At 44.2% G+C, this 19413-nt stretch overlaps 1 protein-coding gene across 11 annotated transcripts in view; it reads left to right on the plus strand.

Annotated features, from left to right (window-relative positions):
• The window catches only part of PXK (PX domain containing serine/threonine kinase like), a 110971-nt gene that overhangs the window by 40387 nt on the left and 51171 nt on the right, over positions 1 to 19413 (plus strand). For all 11 annotated transcript variants that reach the window (XR_006816427.1, XR_006816428.1, XM_045990314.1 and 8 more), the window contains 9 exons: positions 6137 to 6214; positions 6759 to 6832; positions 7488 to 7562; positions 10427 to 10531; positions 11093 to 11194; positions 12790 to 12951; positions 13364 to 13481; positions 14722 to 14800; positions 18189 to 18237. Coding sequence is in view for 9 of the 11 variants with exons in the window: in XM_045990314.1 (XP_045846270.1) it covers positions 6137 to 6214; positions 6759 to 6832; positions 7488 to 7562; positions 10427 to 10531; positions 11093 to 11194; positions 12790 to 12951; positions 13364 to 13481; positions 14722 to 14800; positions 18189 to 18237 (842 nt within the window). In the remaining 2 variants the exon portion in view is untranslated. The remainder of the gene's footprint in view (positions 1 to 6136; positions 6215 to 6758; positions 6833 to 7487; positions 7563 to 10426; positions 10532 to 11092; positions 11195 to 12789; positions 12952 to 13363; positions 13482 to 14721; positions 14801 to 18188; positions 18238 to 19413) is intronic.

Here is a 19413-nt window from a genome sequence, read left to right on the forward strand (position 1 = left end):
AGAACTGAACCAGTGACTAGAATTCAACTGATTTGTTAAAGCTGAGCCATGCTTGAAATCTTAGTGGAACTCTGGGTATTTTTAATAAGCTGATTTCCTTGCTGAGAGAATAGATTGTGTACATGTTACGTTTCAGGTCCTCAAAACACTACTTTTATTTATTTATTTATTTATTTATTTATTTATTTAGTTTATTTGACAGAGAGCTAGAGAGAGAGCACAAGTAAGCAGAGCGGCAGGGAGAGAGGGAGAGAGAGAACCAGGCTCCCGGATGAGCAGGGAGCCCGATTCGGGGCTCGATCCCAGGACCCTGGAATCACGACCCGAGCCGAAAGCAGCTGCTTAACCAACTGAGCCACCTGGGCGCCCCAAAATACTACTTTTGAAGTAATTAAAGGAAGGCGCTTTTTTTTTTTAAAGGAAGGCGCTTTTATACCTGTTTCAGAAAGAGGGAAATAGGGGACTGCTTGTCCCCCCTCAAGGGAGGGCAAGGGCGCTTTAAAAAATTCTGATGCCCAGGTACTCATGCCAGTATAATGAAAATCTCTACGGGGGGGTGGGGGTGGGGGTGGGGGGGCGTAGTTTGGAAAGCTGCTGGAGAGACTGCAGTATGGGGCCAGAGTTTGAAAACCATAGCCCTGCACCTTGTTCCTCACATCCCAGTGTGGTCCTCTGACCCACAGCAGCGGCATCATTGGGAGCTTGTCAAAAACGCTGAATTCGGGCCCCATCCCAAACCTACGGGTCAGGATCCGAGTTTATCCAAGTCCCCAGGTGATTTGCGCGCACATTAAAGGCTGAGAAGCCTTGCTACAGAATGTACCTCCTGTCTTCTAATGGAAGTACCTGCAGAGGTAAGAAAAATGCCTTCTAGAATGCAACCAAGTGAAGGAAAGTTTCGTTCAAACTCACATTTACTCTAAGTGACAAAATGGAGCATGACATTATTACAGGGCTGTCATTCTTCCCCCCGGTTGTTTCTTGGTTCACCTAGGAGAAAAGGTATCACAGGCCAGGGGCTCCCAGGAGAGCATAACTCCTTCCAGAGTAACATCTCTCATGGCCTGCGGTCACCATGCTTCACCTCCATTGTTCTCCACAGCGTCTGATGGGGGGGTGGGGGGGTCTGGACCGACTGCTATCAGATCAGCCCTAACCTAGCGCCCTCCATTGGTCTGTCCCCGTATTTCTGAGAGTGTCTGTGCATTTGTTCCCGAGGGCAGGCCTCAGGGTACAGTGCACACAGGCTGATGCTGCCCGATCCGGAGACCTTCCCCGTCTGCTCTGCCTGTGCCCTGTGCCAGGTATGGGCCTGGCTGGTGGGGGCGTGGGTGCAAGGAAGATGTGCTTGGGGAACACTGAGTTATGTGGGGTCAGAGCTAGGGGAGATTTTGGAGCAGGCATACCCAAACTAACCCTTTCATTCCGTAGACGAGAGGTCACCTGAGAGGAAAGGCCTTACCTTGCTAGGGTTGCATATGCGTTGGACTGTGCAAGTGTACAATGTCTGAGTGTTTTCCAATTAAAATGCTGCTTTGCCCCTGGAAGATGATCTGATCCCTGTATTTCCTGCTGTACCCCTTACAGGCTGCTGTTGTACTTGATCTTTTCTGTCCCCCTGCCCCCGCCCCTGGCATGGCAGACAGTCAAGAGTCCAAAGCAAATGTGGGCAGAGATCTAAGAAGGCTGCCAGGGACTCCCACTGGGATCCAAATGCTCAAGAAGCCGCTGCTATTTAGAGGACACAGCCCTGTAATGAAACGATAGGGGATGGATGCTGTTTTCAGAGAGATGCTGATATATAATTCAGAGATTGCCCCCTTTGAATGAAACATCAGAACTTGCCTTGCCTCTAGGCTGACTTACTAGCAGCCTCAGGAAAGGGAAGCCCAGGCAGCCTCCTCTGAACCAGCTTGACTGAGCCAAATCCCCGGAAAACCAGGTGGATTTGTCCGGCTTCTTGCAACTCAAAGCTCAGCCTCTGGTTCCTAAGGGCGTACCGCCACCCTGTGGCTCCTCTCTGGGCAAGGCCACTGCCCCCTTCATATGGATAAGGTCGCCACCTGTTACCATTTCCTAGTGGTCCGAGGTCACTACCCACTCCACTTCAGCAGGATCTGAGATCTGTGCTCACGTGACCAAAGTCACCAAGGCTGCTTTTCCTGCCTCTTGCTCTGAGGTTGAAGATGCCTGGTTGGAGGGGTACTATGGCGCCAGCCCCGTCCCCAGAGGGTGGGTATCTAGGAGCTTCAGGGCATCAGCAGCTGCCTCCTCTCTCCCTGGGGCTCCAGCCTGGGATTTCTGATATTTTCTTTCTTTTCCTGGTGTTCTCCAGATGACCAAGGAAATAGAGGTCCCTGGCGCTCTGGGGGGGAGTTAGGAGGTGCCCATTGGTGTTACCAAGTCTGATGGAGGGCCAGCTTTTGTTAAAGGGAGAACAGGTGTCTCTTTGTCATGAGGGCCTCATACCGGAAAACACATGTGCACGCATTCCCCACCCCCACACACCTCACTTCATTCATCTTATTGACGGGGTGCTTCTATCACTTAAAAGCGTCGGCGCACTGTAGCCATCTTCCCACTTCATACCTCAGACCCCCTGAATAAGGGGATTTTAATGTCCATACAGAAGTCACTTGGACCAGAAAATGAGGAGGTTTGGCTCCTGGGCCCCAACTTTGTCATCAGCAGCATTTTTCCTCTGTGAGCCTTTGGTCCCGGCCCAGAAAACAAGAGGAGAGGGAGCGGGGGTGGAAAGGGAGTGTACAGGCTGTCTTCTAGTCCTGAAACCCCAGGAACCCAGTGAGCTGGTCAGGTAGTAGTGGGCTCAAGGATAGAAGGAGGGTGGGAGGGAGGGATGGGAGAGGAGTGGGAATTATATTCAGAACCAGGGCCCCTTGCTCTGGAGAGGTGGAAGGCCCAAGTCGGCTGTGTGGGCCTCTGTGGTGCCACCTGCTGGAGCAGATCAGAGAGCTGAAGCCCAGTTGCAGGGCCGGGGTCTGTTCTCTTGTCATGATGATGGGGCTGGGACCTGGGAACCCAAAGGCTGCAAACAGTGGGGACAGCTGGTACATTGTGAGCTGACAAGTCAGAGCTCTGTGGGAAGCACAGGGTGGGCCTGAAGGCCTTGCTCTGCATTTCCTGTCTAGAAATGTTTCTCAGCATTTTCCTGAGCATGCAGTTTTCCCCCATGTGTCCGTCAGTATTAAGGAAATAGAGGGCAGATGGCTTTCTTTTCATGGATTTCATGTTCTAGTGGAAGAGAGTGTCCACATCCATCGAACATGTACTGAACCTTTAGTTCTTGCTGCATCCAGTATTTATTGAGTGCCTGCTCTGTGTCAGGTGCTACAGATAGAGCATTAAGGAAAGCGTAGCCCCCGACCCCCACCCCCGTTCTGCAGGGGGATTGACAGGTAGAGGCTATGACTGAGTAGACATGACCCAGCACCTTGAAGGTGGGAATAGGAGTTTTGAACGTGGAGGAAGCCTTCCAGAAGAGTTGATGCCTACATGGAGATTTAAGAATAAGTAGAATTTAGTCACACCAAGAGGCAAGGGTCAGTGCTCCAGGAGAGGACAGAATATTTTCATGTGGCTGTGGGATTTTACCCAGATTAAGACGTAGCCTTCACAACCAGAGTTCACAGTCTAGTGCAAGAGAGTAGCCCTAACACAGGACAGACCTTGGGTGAATCCCATGGGGGAAGCACACACAGAGCTCTGGGAGTGTAGAGGATAGAGGGTTGGGAGAGACCTGGCTCAAGGAGCAGCAGCTTTAGGCTGAGCCTTGCAGGATAGGTAGACAGGAACAGAAAATGTGGAGGGGTGGGATTGGGCCTGTCTTCAGGGGTCAAGGCAGGTAAATCTAGGCATTGCACCACTTGTGTGGAGGGGTAAAGACAGAAAGTCAAGGTAAAGCCAGATCTGGGGTAGCACTAGGTTTAGAAATTTGGCCTTGATCTTGTAAAGAGGTGGGGTGTGGTAAATGCTTCTAAGCAGAGGAGCAAATGCTTAGAATTTAAGTGTGTTGCCTGAAGCTCGGGAAGGAGGGGATTCATGTTGGAAGTATGCTCGTCATGGAATTTACTTGACAATAAATCATAGTTCGGGGAAAGAAAATGTCCTTTCTACAATTTCCTGATTCCCCAAGGTAAAAAAAAAAAAAAGCTATTTCCCAGTCCTCAGTTTATCAGTAACAAATCTAGCATGTTCCATTTGTTGACAGCCATTCTCCGTTCTTAGAACAATGTATGGTATCTAGTAGAATACGATAAATGTTGTCAAATAATGATTTTGTGGGGAATTAAGAGTCACTTTGCGTTGTGAACCAACTGTCCTTTACATTCTCTTAGAATGACACTGTACTGTATTTAGAAAATTATTTTTCATGATCTTTCCCAAAGTTGATATGATCTTAACTGAAAATGATGCCTTTTTAAGCTGTTTATGTTCAAGTTTTTTTATGCTTATTTTTGTTCAGGTTGTTTTGGAAAAGCTAAAAATATTTTATATCAACATTATGTCAACATTAACTCAACAGAGTTCCCAGCATTGATTAGGAACATTTTATATGCTTCTGCCATACCTGATCCCTCCAAGTGGTTTGTCCCTTTGGGGTAGTTAGAACAAATGTAAATAGAGTCAGTTTTGTATCTGGTCATCTCAGGTTTTCTTTTGTGTGGATGGCATCAACAATTTACGCATTGAGTCAGTAAACCACTAGTTAGTAGATTATTTTCTTCCCTGAATGTCTTAACTCATAATGTACTATAAAATATATCAAAATCACATTGCCTGCCAAGCACTAGCCATCGTAATTCCAGACGAGGTCAGTCTGACATACGGAGACCATTTCTGCCGAATCTCCCATTCCTCACCGGTCGGCCTGGAATGCCGCCGATGCTAAGCGGAGGTGAAATCCCACAATGAATTTGCAGTATTGCTGTTTGCTTTCAGGGATCTAGAGTGGCTTCCTTTTTCCATTGTGTTGAGGGAAAATAGCAAATTACAGATGTCTCTTTTTGCAGGAAATGTAAAAGCACAGTTATTCTGATAATTTCTTAATGCAGTGAACTTTAAAGAACTTCCTCTTCTCATTGTCTTCTTAAAAAGGGGAAACGTTCTCATGATAAATGAACACAAAACGGGGGATGGATTTTTTCCAGTAAACAGGGCTATGGTAACGTCCCACAATAGAACTGTGTTGTTGCTGTACATAGATGTTTTTCTAAAACACTGGCTTTTATTTCCAATATATATTTAAGGCTAATCGCTTCTTTGTTGGTGTAAGCTTTAATTCCATGAGGAATGAAGACAGGATAAATATCAGTTAGAGCAACATAAATACTATTCTGAGCTGACCTCAGAACGCATTTTGAGTTTTGTGCTTGGGCTGTGGCCTGACGCATATATTGAATTCTTGGCTCAGGCCACTTAGTTTATTTACATATTTTAGATCTTTCAGTTAAAAAAAAAATATATATATATATGTATTTTTTCACATCATTAGTAATTACTCTTCTTTTTTTTTTTAAAGATTTTATTTTATTTATTTGACAGACAGAGATCACAAGTAGGCAGAGAGGCAGGCAGAGAGAGAAGAGGAAGCAGGCTCCGGCTGAGCAGAGAGCCCTACATGGGGCTCGATCCCAGGACCCTGAGATCATGACCTGAGCCGAAGGCAGAGGCTTAACTCACTAAGCCACTCAGGCGCCCCAGTAATTACTCTTCTTAATAAACCTTTTACTTTGGAATAATTTTAGACTTACAGAAAAACAGCAATGATAGTACAAATAGGTTCCCTATACCATCGCTCACCAAATTTCCCCTAATGTTAACATTGTATGTAACCATGGCATATTTATCAAAACTAAGAAGTCAACTTTGGTGCGTTACTGTTATCTACAGATTTTATTCAAATTTCGCTTGTTTTTCCGCTACTGCCCCTTTTCTGTTCTAGGATCCAATCTAGAAACCTACATTCTCTGGCTTCTTTTGTTTTTTTTTCTTCTTGTAATTAAGCTTTTTAAGAAGGTCCTAGACTTACCAAGATTTCGTTTGCAAGAATAACATCTTAAGCCTGTGGTACTTTGCTGATAGGTCGGACTGATGAGTTTCTAAAATGTCTTTGCAGAGATTGCCTTACAGCAAGTTTCCATGTTCTTCCGATCAGAACCAAAGTGGGAGGTGGTAGAACCGTTGAAAGACATAGGTGAGAAACTGGCACGTGCCTGGTCTGTTCAAACAGATCAAAGAACTGGACTCTTTGTCACGCTTTCCTATCTGTAGCCCAAGAAAGCTCTTCCACGCAGGTGATTTCTTTTTCTTTTTGCCTTCCTACTGCTTGAAGACGCAGTCCGTAACTTGTATACTTAATGAATCTTGGGTAACGTGCCACCTGGAGACTTGGGGGGTAGTAATGTGTATTTTCAGAGCCATCCGTCATTCTTCATCTCTCTTTCTCACTACACCTTAAGTGAAGTGCCCATTTTCCTGTGCCTATGAATAGTTTCTTCGTTTGCAGTTGTTTTGGTGTTTTCTGTGGGTTTTTTTTTTTTTTTTGCTTTGGGGTTTTGTTTTGTTTTTCTTAAATGCCATCTTTCCCATGTCAACATTACCAAGTGGTGGTTTTACTGGTGCCTGTATTGCAGCGGGTAAGATTGCCAACCTTGATTTTTAAAGTTACTTAGTTGGTGAAACTTTTCTCTGTTGGTGTAAAAATTATTTGCTATGACTGCATCTCTGCTTTTATGCAGGTTGGAGGATAAGGAAGAAATATTTCTTGATGAAGATTAAAAATCAGCCAAAGGAACGGCTAGTGTTAAGCTGGGTGAGCTGGTTTTTTTTGCTTCGGTCTCCTTTCGTGGACTTGAGATGGGTTTATAAAAGCAGATATTGAAAAAGGATAATTAGGAAATTGCACTGTTCTTCTGAGTGCTGTTGTAAAGGCCTCTTCAGTCCCACATCAAAGGAGAGTAATTTTGAGTCACTTTGCTTATTCACTTGGTTTATCCATGTGATTGTATTTGATTAATTAGTAAACATCTGGAAAGAAACAGAACAGCTTAAGATAGTTCCAAACTTCTTTAGGATTGGGAATTTTGCAGTTTGTTTTAAAGAAAAAATATGCATTGCTTTATGTTCTCTCTTGCTTCGGGAGTTCTAGTGGTTTGGCTAATGGAATTTGATAAAGGCATAGTTTTGTTGTTTTTTTTTAAATCTTTTTGCTTTTGTTTTTTGTTTTTTTAATTTTAGGTAGTTAACATACGGTGCAATATTGGCATTCAGTGATAAATCACTTACACATAACACCCAGTGCTCATGATAACAAGTGCCTTCCTTAATACTCATCACCCAACTTTGTGTGGCTTGCGCCTTTGGTTTACAGTCCTATTTGGACAAATGAAATAAAGGGAAAGGTTTACAAGGAATTTTTCTTTTGGTAACTTAAGGCAACACCCTGATATTTTCCCCCATGTTTCCAGGCTGACCTTGGTCCTGACAAGTTTCTGTCAGATAAAGATTTTCAGTGTCTAATCAAACTTCTGCCTTCCTGTTCGGTGAGTACGAACCCTTCTATTCTTTCTCTCTTTTTTTAGTCTTTTATTTTTAAATAATCTCTACAGCCAGCATAAGGCCCAGATGCACAACCCCGACATCAAGAGTTGCATGCTCTATTGAGTCAGCCAGCCAGGCGCCCCAAGCCCTTCTGTTTTTCTAGGTGCTGGACAGATTCAGAGTTTTCTTGTAGGTCACTGGACAGAAGAGCTGGAAATGCTCTGTAGGCTCAACAGAGTGGAGAGGTATAGTGGATTTCAGTTCAAGCTAAAATTGCTCAGGGCTGCTCCTGTAGCTCAGACCAATTTTTTTTTTTTTAAAGATTTTATTTATTTATTTGACTGAGAGAGAGAGAGCACAAATAGGGGGAGTGGCAGCCAGAAAGTGAGGGAGCAGCAGCCTCCCCACTAAGCAGAGAGCCCCATGTGGAGCTCGATCCCAGGACCTGGGATCAACACCTGAGCCGAAGGCAGACACCTAACTGACTGAGCCACCCAGGCACCCCCAGAGGCCATTTAAATGGCATTCATGACATCGGTACAACCCATGAAACTTGACAATTGTTTTAAGCAAATATCCGAGTAAGAAGGTGCCCACTTTGTTCTCAGTAAGGATGTTTGTATCAGTGGAATTGAAAGATCTGTTTCTAGTCTGAGAAAACAGAACTAGTTTGGATTTAGATAAGCTGGGTGAGGGAAGGCACAAAGAGCCCTTTTGCTGTCTGAATCACTATTCTCACAGGCCAGCTAGTTGGCCTTTAAGAGTGCCTGGCATTATTTATGCTAATGTACAGTTCTGATCCAAGGCCGTTAGTGGAAAGAAAATAGATCACTGTATTTCAGAATATATGCAGAATATCTTCAGGAAAAGACTAATCTGGCCAGGAAAGCGAGTTAATATTGATGTTCTTTATCTGTGATCCTCATGAGGATGTAGGACCCTAGAATGAGTCATTCATGAGCACAATTTTATGCTGACCTATCCAGTTGGGTAGGCAGGTTCATTTTTGAAGATAGAGTGTCTTGTCAAGCTAGCAAAACCAAGCTTCTAATGAGGTGTGCAGTGTAGCCAAGAAAAATGCTGTGGTCTTTGTGTGTGATTAGTTGTGTGCCACAGGCTCTCAGCATTCAATTCCAAATTTCCTTTAAAGGTTGTGCTTTTAAAAAAAGAAGGTGGTACAGATAAGTGGTGCATATTAATTGTAGAAAAGTTAGAAAATATGGATAAGCAACAATAAGAAAATAAAACTCACCTGCAGTCCCAAGCAAACCAAAATGTCTAGAACCTTATATGGTTATTTTTTGAAAAATTACACACATACTGTTTTAAAACCTGATTTTTTGGTTAATGGTATATCATGCACATCTTTTATGGAATAAATATGGTATAACATCATTATGACTGGCTGCATAGACTATTGTTGGCCTTACTTCCATTTATTCACCTCATCTTCTACGAGACATTTGGACCACTTCGTTTTTTCTTCTTATTTAAAAAGGAAAAAAGCCACAGTGAACAATTCAGGCTAAATATTTGTACCCATCCTTAATTATCTTCATCAAATAAATAACGAGAATTAATAAAGGAGATATTTTGAGACTGTATAAATATCCTGTTCTTACCGAAGCCCTACTAGCTTTAGCTTCATTGAGATTTTCCAACACCATCATTCCTCTTAGGTTTATCAGTTGCCATACTGTAAGGAAGAGCTTCCTATTCTCTCCTCTTGGTCTCTTTATATCAGTATGGACTCAACGATTTTTATTTTATTCATTGGGTTCCTTTTTGAGGCGATGAAAGTGTTCTAAAGTTAGATTGTGTGGTAGTTTGTACAGCTCGGAATATACTGAAAACCATTGAATTGTATACTACAAATAGGTGAATTATAATGGTATATGAATTATATAGGTATGAATATATATGAATACATGTTATATGTTAATGTCATATATATAAGAATTATATTTTAATACAGCTGTTACAGGATCAGTAATAATCATTTTGATGTGATGGTCAGAAGAAACTTCATGATCAAGGACTATATTTTCCTGGGCATACCCTTCCATCCCCCAGCCCACTCAGTCCGAACCCTCCCAAACCTTTACACAGCTCAGCTCCTATGGGTTTAAATTATAATGGTGCTCGTTTGAGCAAATGGACATGTAACACCTGTTTGAAGCCAGTTGGTTCATGTAACCAAAATTCCAGGTCATACGAGGACTTTCAGTCATTAAATAATTAGTCTTACTCTCCACCCCACTTGGTTGACGTCAGTGGCCCCTTCTCAGGAAGACACCGTGAGTCGTCACACTGTACCCTGCAGAAGATGGATGGGAAGATTCACACTAGTTGCTTTGGATAAGGGCCAGGTTGCCAACAGATGTGGATTTTTTGCTTGTTTTCTGGCGTTTACATTTCCTGGCTTGGCCCCAAACAGCAGTGTGAAATGTTACGCAGCGCTATAAATGAAGACACGTTTGTCCTGGTCCTCACTTGGCTGTGCTAGGGTTTGACTGTATTCTCTATCAATGTACAGAGGCAGAATATTAAAACCATTATCCCCCAGACCTCTGCCTGAGCTCCGAGCATGAGTATCCCCAGGCACACACCTTCACGTGGAGAGCTCGCCGTGCCAGCTGTCCATGTCCCTTTGTCTGTGTAGTTTAGGTTCCTTCTCTCATTTTAAGAACGATGTGCTTGTTGATCATCTGATAAGAAAATGCCACATGTTCAGGGAACATCCCCCCGTTTATGTGCGACAAAAGAGCTGTGATGGTACTTAAGTCTACATAACCAGATTCTTGATTTGCTCAAAGGACCCAGATGCTGATGCAAATAAATGTGAATTTCTTTTTTGTTTTGGCAGCACCCTTATATCTATCGGGTCACCTTTGCCACAGCTAACGAATCCTCCGCATTGCTTATTAGGATGTTTAATGAAAAAGGAACTTTGAAGGACCTGATCTACAAGGTACTTGTGGTGCAAGTTCATGGTCATAAAGAAGTTCTCAAGTCCCTTCAGAACTTATCACAGATTCTTGATCCCTCAGGTTCCGGAAGTTAGGCCCTAAGGGTTTTATTTTAATTTTGATTTGATTTGGAATTTATTTTGATTTTAGCAGTAAAACTACCCCATCTGGTTAAAGAGCATTCCTTTCCCCAAATGAAAGAAGGTTGAATAGGTAATGGTTATGTACATGACATTGTAGGTTGCTCTCTCAGGTCAATTTTAAAGTTTGTGTCTTTCACTTAACGAGCAATACTGAACTATCTCAGTAAAGTTGGAAAATAAGACTCTGGGGTCTGCTAAGGCCAAGACCAGGCCCATCTTCACTGGACCAGAGAAGGGATGCAACTCAGGTCAGCCTCTTTCTATCAACTGTACAGACTCTTGTACTTTAAAAACCCACATCCTGTGAGCTGACCTCATCTGGCACCCCCAGCTGCTTAGAGCCCTGCCTGTTCCAGGAGGCTACATGTGGTATTCAGACCCACTGCTGTTCTCTTATGTGCTCTTTGTGCTTTTCCAAAGGCAAAACCAAAAGACCCGTTCCTAAAGAAGTACTGCAACCCTAAGAAGATTCAGGGCCTTGAACTCCAGCAAATAAAAACATATGGACGGCAAATATTAGAGGTAAGAGGTATTTAATATTTGCTTAGGTTACATTGGGATTTCACCCAGATTACTGTATTCCTTTGGGAAAGTTCTTGCGATTGCTTATAAACCGATGGCATTGTCCTATTTTATCCCCAAAAGCAAGTATTTGAGACTAAGGCAGCCAATTCAGATCTACAAAAATTCCAAAAGCTTAGTTATTAGAATTTAGTGTCTGATTTTTAAGAACTTCACTGTGCAGATACCAACTTTTGTGTTATGTTTGGTTGATCTTTATCTTTGTGCCAGGATTGTTGATTTTGTTATATCAATACATAACCATCTGGCTCCCTTGCAGAAGTGAAACTAGCATGAAAAGCCTTTCCCATATCACTCTCTAGAGCCTTGTTCTCCAGCTTCTTGGATTGTCTGACCTTATCAGTGAAAATAGTTTAAGCATAACCTTTCCCCCCAATAATAACTTATACGCATGCACTACTACTAATATATGTGTATTATAAGTTAAGTTAGGAAAGAAGGAGTTTTTTTTTTGTTTGTTTGTTTTTTTAAGTAGGCTCCACGCCCAGTGCAGAGTCCAACACAGGCTCTCATGACCCTGAGATCAAGACCCAAGCTAAAATCAAGAGCGGGACACTTAAGCAAGTGAGCCACCCTGGAGCCCCAGAAAGAAGGAGATTTAAAACAAGCAAATAGAAGGAGAAGTTGTCCTATTTTCTTCCAGTCCTCAGTAGATTGTCCTGGGTATCCCCTTTGGCTCGCACTGCTCTAGTTCATGAGGTTGTTATGGGTATATCTCCAGGCATCTCCCTTTTTTAGGTGAGCCTCTGTTTAATAAATGGCAGCCGAAAGGTTTGCTTCTTTCTGTGGGAGCCTGTCATGTGTTCTCTTAATAAACAGCCTAATATATTCTTTTTTTTTTTTTTTAAGATTTTATTTATTTTTTTGACAGAGAGACACAGCAAGAGAGGGCATACAAGCAGGGGGAGTGAGAGAGGGAGAAGCAGAGAGAGACACAATGAGAGAGGAAACACAAATAGGGGGAGTGGGAGAGGGAGAAGCAAACTCCCTGCTGAGCAGGGAGCCTGATATGGGGCTTGATCCCAAGACCCTGGGGTCATGACCTGAGCCAAAGGCAGATGCCTCACAACTGAGCCACCCAGGCACCCCAGCACAATATACTCTGAGAAGAATTTGGACTAGGGATGTTTTTCGCTCAACCCCTTTTCCTGAACAACTAACTGGCTGATGCCCTGCCATGTTAGTCTTACTCATCTGTGCGGGAGGATCAAGACTTTGGCCTGCAAGGAGCTGGCCTGTTGAGATAAGAAAGTGCTGGAAGTCGAACATTAAAGCTGTTAACCCCAAGCTTTGGGTTAACAGAAGCTACACCTCTGTTCTTTGGAAATGAGGGAGCTTGGAGTTGGGTCTCATAGCTGGAAAGCATTCAGCATCACCCCCTTTTCCAAAGAAATGGATGGAGAGGGCATTTTTCTTCAGGAATCTCAGTGACCAGTTTTGTTTCAAAATATAGTGACTTAAAAAACGAAGTTTAACCTGTCTCATAGCTGAATGAGTTGGGGGGGAAATGTAACCTATGCATATTTTTTTAATAGGTACTGAAGTTTCTACATGACAAGGGATTCCCTTATGGGCATCTTCACGCCTCCAATGTGATGCTAGATGGTGACACTTGCCGGCTGCTAGACCTTGAAAATTCCTTATTAGGCCTTCCTTCCTTCTACCGATCCTATTTCTCACAATTCAGGAAAATCAACGTAAGTTGCCAGAAGTAATGAAAACAGAAAATTCGTTTTTAGGTATAAATGATCCCCCTGGCAGGACCCATGATCTGCCCATGTAAGAAATATGCAGGGTAGGCCATGCTTATTGGCTCTGTTCTCTTACAGAGTATCGCTCTATCTTTAAGTGCCTCGTGGAAATGGTAGATGAGATAAGGAGGGACATAGAATCATGGACTGGAAAATAATGGGGAGTAAGAACAGGACCTTGGGTCAGAGCAGTGCCCTGTGAGCTTTTGCAAAAGGCCTTGGAGTTGTGTTTTCACTACCAGTAATGAGTGGGGTTGCCCCTGGGCCATGTTTTTCTTGGTGAAAGCCTAGGGAAGAAACACTGGGATTCACAAAGCCAAACTGAAAGATAACCACCCTGCTCTCTTGTCTTCCACAGACATTGGAAAGCGTGGACGTCCACTGCTTTGGCCACTTACTGTATGAAATGACTTATGGAAGACCGCCAGACTCAGTGCCTGTAGATTCCTTCCCTCCTGCACCGTCTATGGCTGTGGGTCAGTATGGGGTTTGGAGGAGTCTAATGGGCCCCAGTAGTCCGCAGAGCTACTCACCCCCTTTCCACAGTCCAGGAAGGACCCAGAGGAAATTGCCATGTTCCATAGCCAGCCAAATCCAGTTTATAAAAGTAAACCAGGTCTGAGTGATTTATTTAAATTCACCTCACTAAAAATTCAGATGGTTTGTCCATTTGTCGGGCTATCTGAAACCTCAGGAGACATACTGTAACTGCGTTCGAATTTTGGAAGCAGGAGGTTGTAAAGAGAAATCTGTCCAGACAGGCAAATTGAAGCCAGCCTTTCAACTGGGACAGGTGTTAAGGGCCAGACCAAGGCTGGAGTGGGACCTGCAAGGGACAAGAGAGCCACGGGCTGGACATCTGGTAGATAAAAGGCTGGCAGTCCGAGAGCAGGGACAGGGAGGCAGGAATATAGATACCTGGCTGATTGGATCCTGGCGTTCTTCCAGTCTTACTTAGGGGACTGAGGAGGGCCAGAGGACAGGTGGGAGACACTTTTGGGAGCAGGACATAGGGACTGATGCAGACTCATCCAGGGACCCTTTCATCCCATCCACAGCCCGCCCAGAACTCACTGTTAGAGCAACACCAAGAGGGGAGGGCAGGGTAGGGTAGCTCTTGGACCACTGAGCCTATGAGATGTGCAAGTTAACCCCCCACCAAGTGTGAGTTTTGTGTCAAATTAGTGGTTTAAGAGTACGGGCCCTGAGACTACTGGGCCTGTGTTGAGTACGAACAGCTGAAACTGAACAGTGACCTGTGAGTAGAAAAATCTGGCTGCTTTTGTTTATATCATCCAAGGTGTTGGATGATGAGACGTCAACAATTGGCATTTTGTGTGCCAGTTTTGGTTAAAAAGCAAGCAAGCAGCAAAATGTCTTCCAAGTTCAGAATTTTCTGTGTAGTGTTTACTTTTCTTTTAAGAGAGCAAACACTTCTATGAATGATATCTGGAATCCTTCCTCCAATTATCTTTGAAATATATTTAGCTTTCTGTCAGCATGTGGTTTCTGAACCATTTATTTTGAGCCATCGGTAACACGGTGTTGCCAACATTCCCCTCCCCCATGTATGCCATCTGTCTGTGCGTGAAGAGTTTTGACACCGTCCTGATCAGCCTGCAGACAGTTGTTGCAGAGTGGTGTCAAACTTTTCATCACCAAGCGGATTTGCCAGCATGTTCTGTGGAACTAAAATGTGTATCTGTTCATTTCAAGTGGCCGTGTTGGAGTCCACGCTGTCTTGTGAAGCCTGTAAAAATGGCATGCCTGCCGTCTCCCGGCTCTTACAGATGCCGTAAGTCAATCACACGCCTTGGTTGTCACCTTCCTAACTGTGTAGAACGCTGGACCATGAAGCCAGGGACCTGGCGCCATAGTAGACTCAGGTGTGGTCCTTGCGGAGTCGAAGTGACATGCTTGTTGTCAGTCACTTGCAGCATGATATCATTAGCTGTTTGCTGCCGTGGTCTGATCGCTGTCCCTTGATGTCCACATGTCTCTCCCTGTCGATGTTAGCGTCATGTGTGTGTACATGTGCCCCCCCCCAGCTCACCCCCACTTAGACATTCTGACGGACAGCCTACTGGAGCACTGTCCTTCATGGCCCAGTTCCACGCACCAGCTGGCCCTCAGCTGTGGCTGGTTGTGCCCTCCAAGAGGAGGGCAGTGTGTTTCTGGTCCCCCGTACGCACCTTTGTTCCTCTGCTCCCTGGGTAACATGGGTCACACATCTGACTTGTACCAGGCATTGTGCTAGGGGCTTGGAGCACAGAAGACGTTCTCCCTTAGATTGGGTTATCCTCCCTTAAACTAGGTTATGATTGGTTCATCAGGACCATTGAAATAGTGCTGCAGGGCCTTGCCTGTAGCTGTGCTTTCGGTCCCTTCTCAGAGAGCGCAGCAGCATGGCTGAGAAGGGTGTGTCTAAGGTTAGACAGAGCTGGGGGTGCACCCAACCTCCCCACTTCTGGGTGGGGAGGCTGACCTGGGGCAGCTTTCCTGCGTCTGGAAGCTGAGGCTCCCCGTCTGGGAAATAGGACTGGTAGTGGGCTCTACCGGAGAGAAGGAGAGGATCGTTGGGAGGAGTGAATGAGGCGATTCCTGGTGTAGCAATTCGCGAATGTTAGTCATGATGACTATTGATTCAGCGTCTATTTTGTGAGTGGCACATATCCGCGGCACACCCAGTCTGTCGTCTGTGCCAGCTTGCCACGTAGCAGATGTTCTCAGGAAACAGTGATGCGGGGAAGCAGGGCAGGGCTTAGCTTGAATGCGTAAGGCCAGAGCTCAGAGGAGCTCCAGGCGGTTAGAGAGTGTGGGAGCTGCCCCAACCCTTGACCCCGCCCCCGCCGCTGCCCCTGCCCATGGATATGACCTTTTAAAGTTCAGCTGACACTGGTGTGTCCCTCTCCCAAGCAGCCACCTCTAATAACAGTGTGAATATGGAAGAATAGACCCAATTAGGGAAATGAAACAATTTTCGCACAAACTCATTTTAAAAGAAAATGCCTTTGGGGTGCCTAGGTGGCTCAGTGGGTTAAGCCTCTGCCTTCCGCTCGGGTCATGATCCCAGGGTCCTGGGATCCAGCCTTGCATTGGGCTCTCTGCTCAGCAGGGAGCCTGCTTTTGCCTCGCTCTCTGCCTCCCTCTCTGCCTACTTGTGATCTCTGTCTGTTAAATAAATAAACAAAATCTTTAAAAAATAATAAAAAATAAATAAAAGAAAATGCCTTTGTAGCTGGGGAACAACCTGGATTTGTGCTGATGTACTTGGGTTTGCGTTTGTAGCCTCCATGGTCCCGATCTCTTCCATTCTCCTCCTAGCCATCCAAGTCCAAAGGGAAGCCACATTGTTTTTTCCTCACTGAGGTCTTTCTACCCTGCGGCCTTCAGTCTTGAGAAGAATACTTGAAGAGGCATGAACTCTGTTCAGTTAAAATGCATTTTCTGGAAGTAAATGGGCCTGTACCCTTGATGGGGAGAGTTCTGTCTCTACTGCCAGAGCCACCCAGGGAGCACTGTGGGGAAAAGTTAACTGTATCGTTTCTACTTGTGAAGTATTTCCTGTTTTTTAAAAAGGGGACTCCTCAAGGCAAGGCTCCCGCACAGCCATGGGGGCACTGCCCAAGCAGCCATGTAAATTCCCCAAACTGTCTTGGCCGAAGTAGCTCAGAATTCCTCATGCTGTTGTTTCTAGTCACATAATTTTGGAAGAGAGAATTGATATACTCTAAAAGGTGCCTTTTTTTTTTTTTTTAAGATTTTATTTATTTATTTGACAGAGATCACAAGTAGGCAGAGAGGTAGGCAGAGAGAGAGAGAGGTGGAAGCAGGGTCCCCGCTGAGCAGAGAGCCCGATGCGGGGCTTGATCCCAGGACCCTGGGATCATGACCTGAGCTGAAGGCAGAGGCTTTAACCCACTGTGCCACCCAGGCACCCCTAAAAGCTGCCTTTTAAAAAAAAGATTTTGTTTATTTATTTTGTTTGTTTGACAGAGAGAGGGAACACAAGCACGGGGAATGGGAGAGGGAGAAACAGACTTCGCGCTGAGCGGAGAGCTTGATGTGGGGCTTGATCTTAGGACCCTGGGATCATGATCTGAGCTGAAGGCAGATGCTTAACAACTGAGCCACCCAGACCCCTCTGGTTTGTGGTTGTTTTAAGATTTTATTTATTTATTTATTTGACAGAGAGAGAGATCACAAGTAGGCAGAGAGGCAGGCAGAGAGAGAGGGGGAAGCAGGTTCCCTGCTGAGCAGAGACCCTGATACAGGGCTTGATCCCAGGACCCTGAGATCATGACCTGAGCTGAAGGCAGAGGCTTTAACCCGCTGAGCCACCCAGGCACCCCAGTTTTTTTTTTTAAAGAGAATATAAGAAATACTTCTTAGAAGAAAATTATTTTCTTGTTAGATTCCAATCAGAACAGTGTCTTTCTACTTAACATTTTTATTTTACTGAGTTCTCGAATAATTTTTTTTAAGATTTATTTATTTAAGAGAGAGCACAAAAAAAAAAGAGAGAGAGAGTGAGTGCAAGAGCAGGGGGAGGAGCAGAGGGCAAGGGGGAGAGAGAGAGAGAGAGAGAGAGCATCTTAAGCAGACTCCATGCTGAGCATGGAGCCCAGTATAGGACTTAATCTCACGACCCAGAGATCATGACCTGAGCTGAAACCAAGAGTCGGACACTTAACTCACCATGCCCACCACAGAATAAATTTTATCCTTTTCTAGGGTTTAATAAAAAAGGGGGAAAATTGGTTATTCTGTTTAGAAATATCTACTGCATAAATTATTTGCAATATAATAAATGTAAATATAATAATATAATAAAATAATAATTTGCAAAACTAATTTTTAAAAGTGTTTTATTACTTTATTCTATAGCATAAGAGGGTGTTGCCCTGCCATGTGGGGAAATAGTTTTCAGTACAGGGCTGACCCAGTCTTTCCTTGGTAGCACCTCTGATACTGGGGGGCAGTGAGGAGGTGCTGAGCTTTTTCTGTGGTTATATTGGGTGGCCTGTAAACTCTGAGTGTGTCAATCAGCATGAAATGGTGGACTGGGCCAGGGCTGGGGGACGTGGGAACCTCATGGCCTAAAGATGTCTCATTCTGTTTTGATCCTGTTCTGAGAAGACATCTGGGTTAAGAAAGATTTTGTTTGTTTCTTTTCTTAACAGATTATTCAGTGATGTTTTACTAACCACTTCCGAAAAGCCACAGTTTAAGGTAAAGCAAATCATACCATTTTTTTTTGCTTTGTGACGTATATAAGTTGATGTTGAAACTTAGTGCTTTTTAAAAAATTATTGAAGTAGAATTGACATGCCACATTATGTTAGTCGCAAATGTCCAACAACATAATGACTTGATATTCGTGTACATTATGAAGTCATCTCCACAGTAAGTCTAGTTAACATGTCACTATATATAGTTAAAATTCTTTTCTTCTTGTGGTGAGATTTTTAAGATTTACTTTCTTTCTTTTTTTTTTTTTTTTTAAAGATTTCATTTATTCATTTGACAGAGAGAGAGATCACAAGCAGGCAGAGAGGCAGGCAGAGAGAGAGGAGGAAGCAGGCTCCCTGCCGAGCAGAGAGCCCAATGTGGGACTCGATCCCAGGACCCTGAGATCATGACCTGAGCCGAAGGCAGCGGCTTAACCCACTGAGCCACCCAGGCGCCCTAAGATTTACTTTCTTAAAAAAAAAAAAAAGATTTACTTTCTTAGCAACTTTGAAGTATATAATATAGTATCTTAATAATAGTCACCATGCTGTACATTATGTCCCTGTGATTTAACTTATTTTAGGACTGGAAGTTTGTACCTTTTGCCCCCTCCACCTGTTTCATCTGCCCCACCCTCCCGACCTGGCAACCACCATTCTGTTCTCTGTGAGCAGTGTGTTCTCTGTGAGTTCAGGTTTGGTTTTGTTTTTAGAGCCCACATATAAATGAGGTCATATGGTATTCGTTTTTCTCTAACTTATTTCACTTAGCATAATGCCCCCAAGCTCCATTCATGTTGTTGCAAAAGGAAGGATTTCTTTTTTTTTTTTTTAAGATTTTATTTATTTATTTGAGAGAGAGCGCAAGCGAGCAGGAGTGGGGGAGAGACAGAAGGAGAGAGAGAAGCAGGCTGCACACTGAGCAGGGAGCCCGATGTGGGACTCGATCCCAGACCCTGGGACCAAGACCCGCGGGGAAGGCAGCCACTTAACCCACTGAGCCACCCAGGCATCCCAGGATTTCCTTTTTATGGCCAAGTAATATTCCATTGGATATACCCATATTTTCTTAATCCATTCATCCACTGATAGACACTTAGACAACCATTATTTCCATGTTGTGGTATAAATAATGCTGCAGTGAACATGGGAGTGCATATCTTTTTGATTCCGTGTT

The sequence above is a fragment of the Meles meles genome, chromosome 20 (genome assembly GCF_922984935.1).
Source record: "Meles meles chromosome 20, mMelMel3.1 paternal haplotype, whole genome shotgun sequence".
Taxonomy (NCBI): Eukaryota; Metazoa; Chordata; class Mammalia; order Carnivora; family Mustelidae; genus Meles; species Meles meles.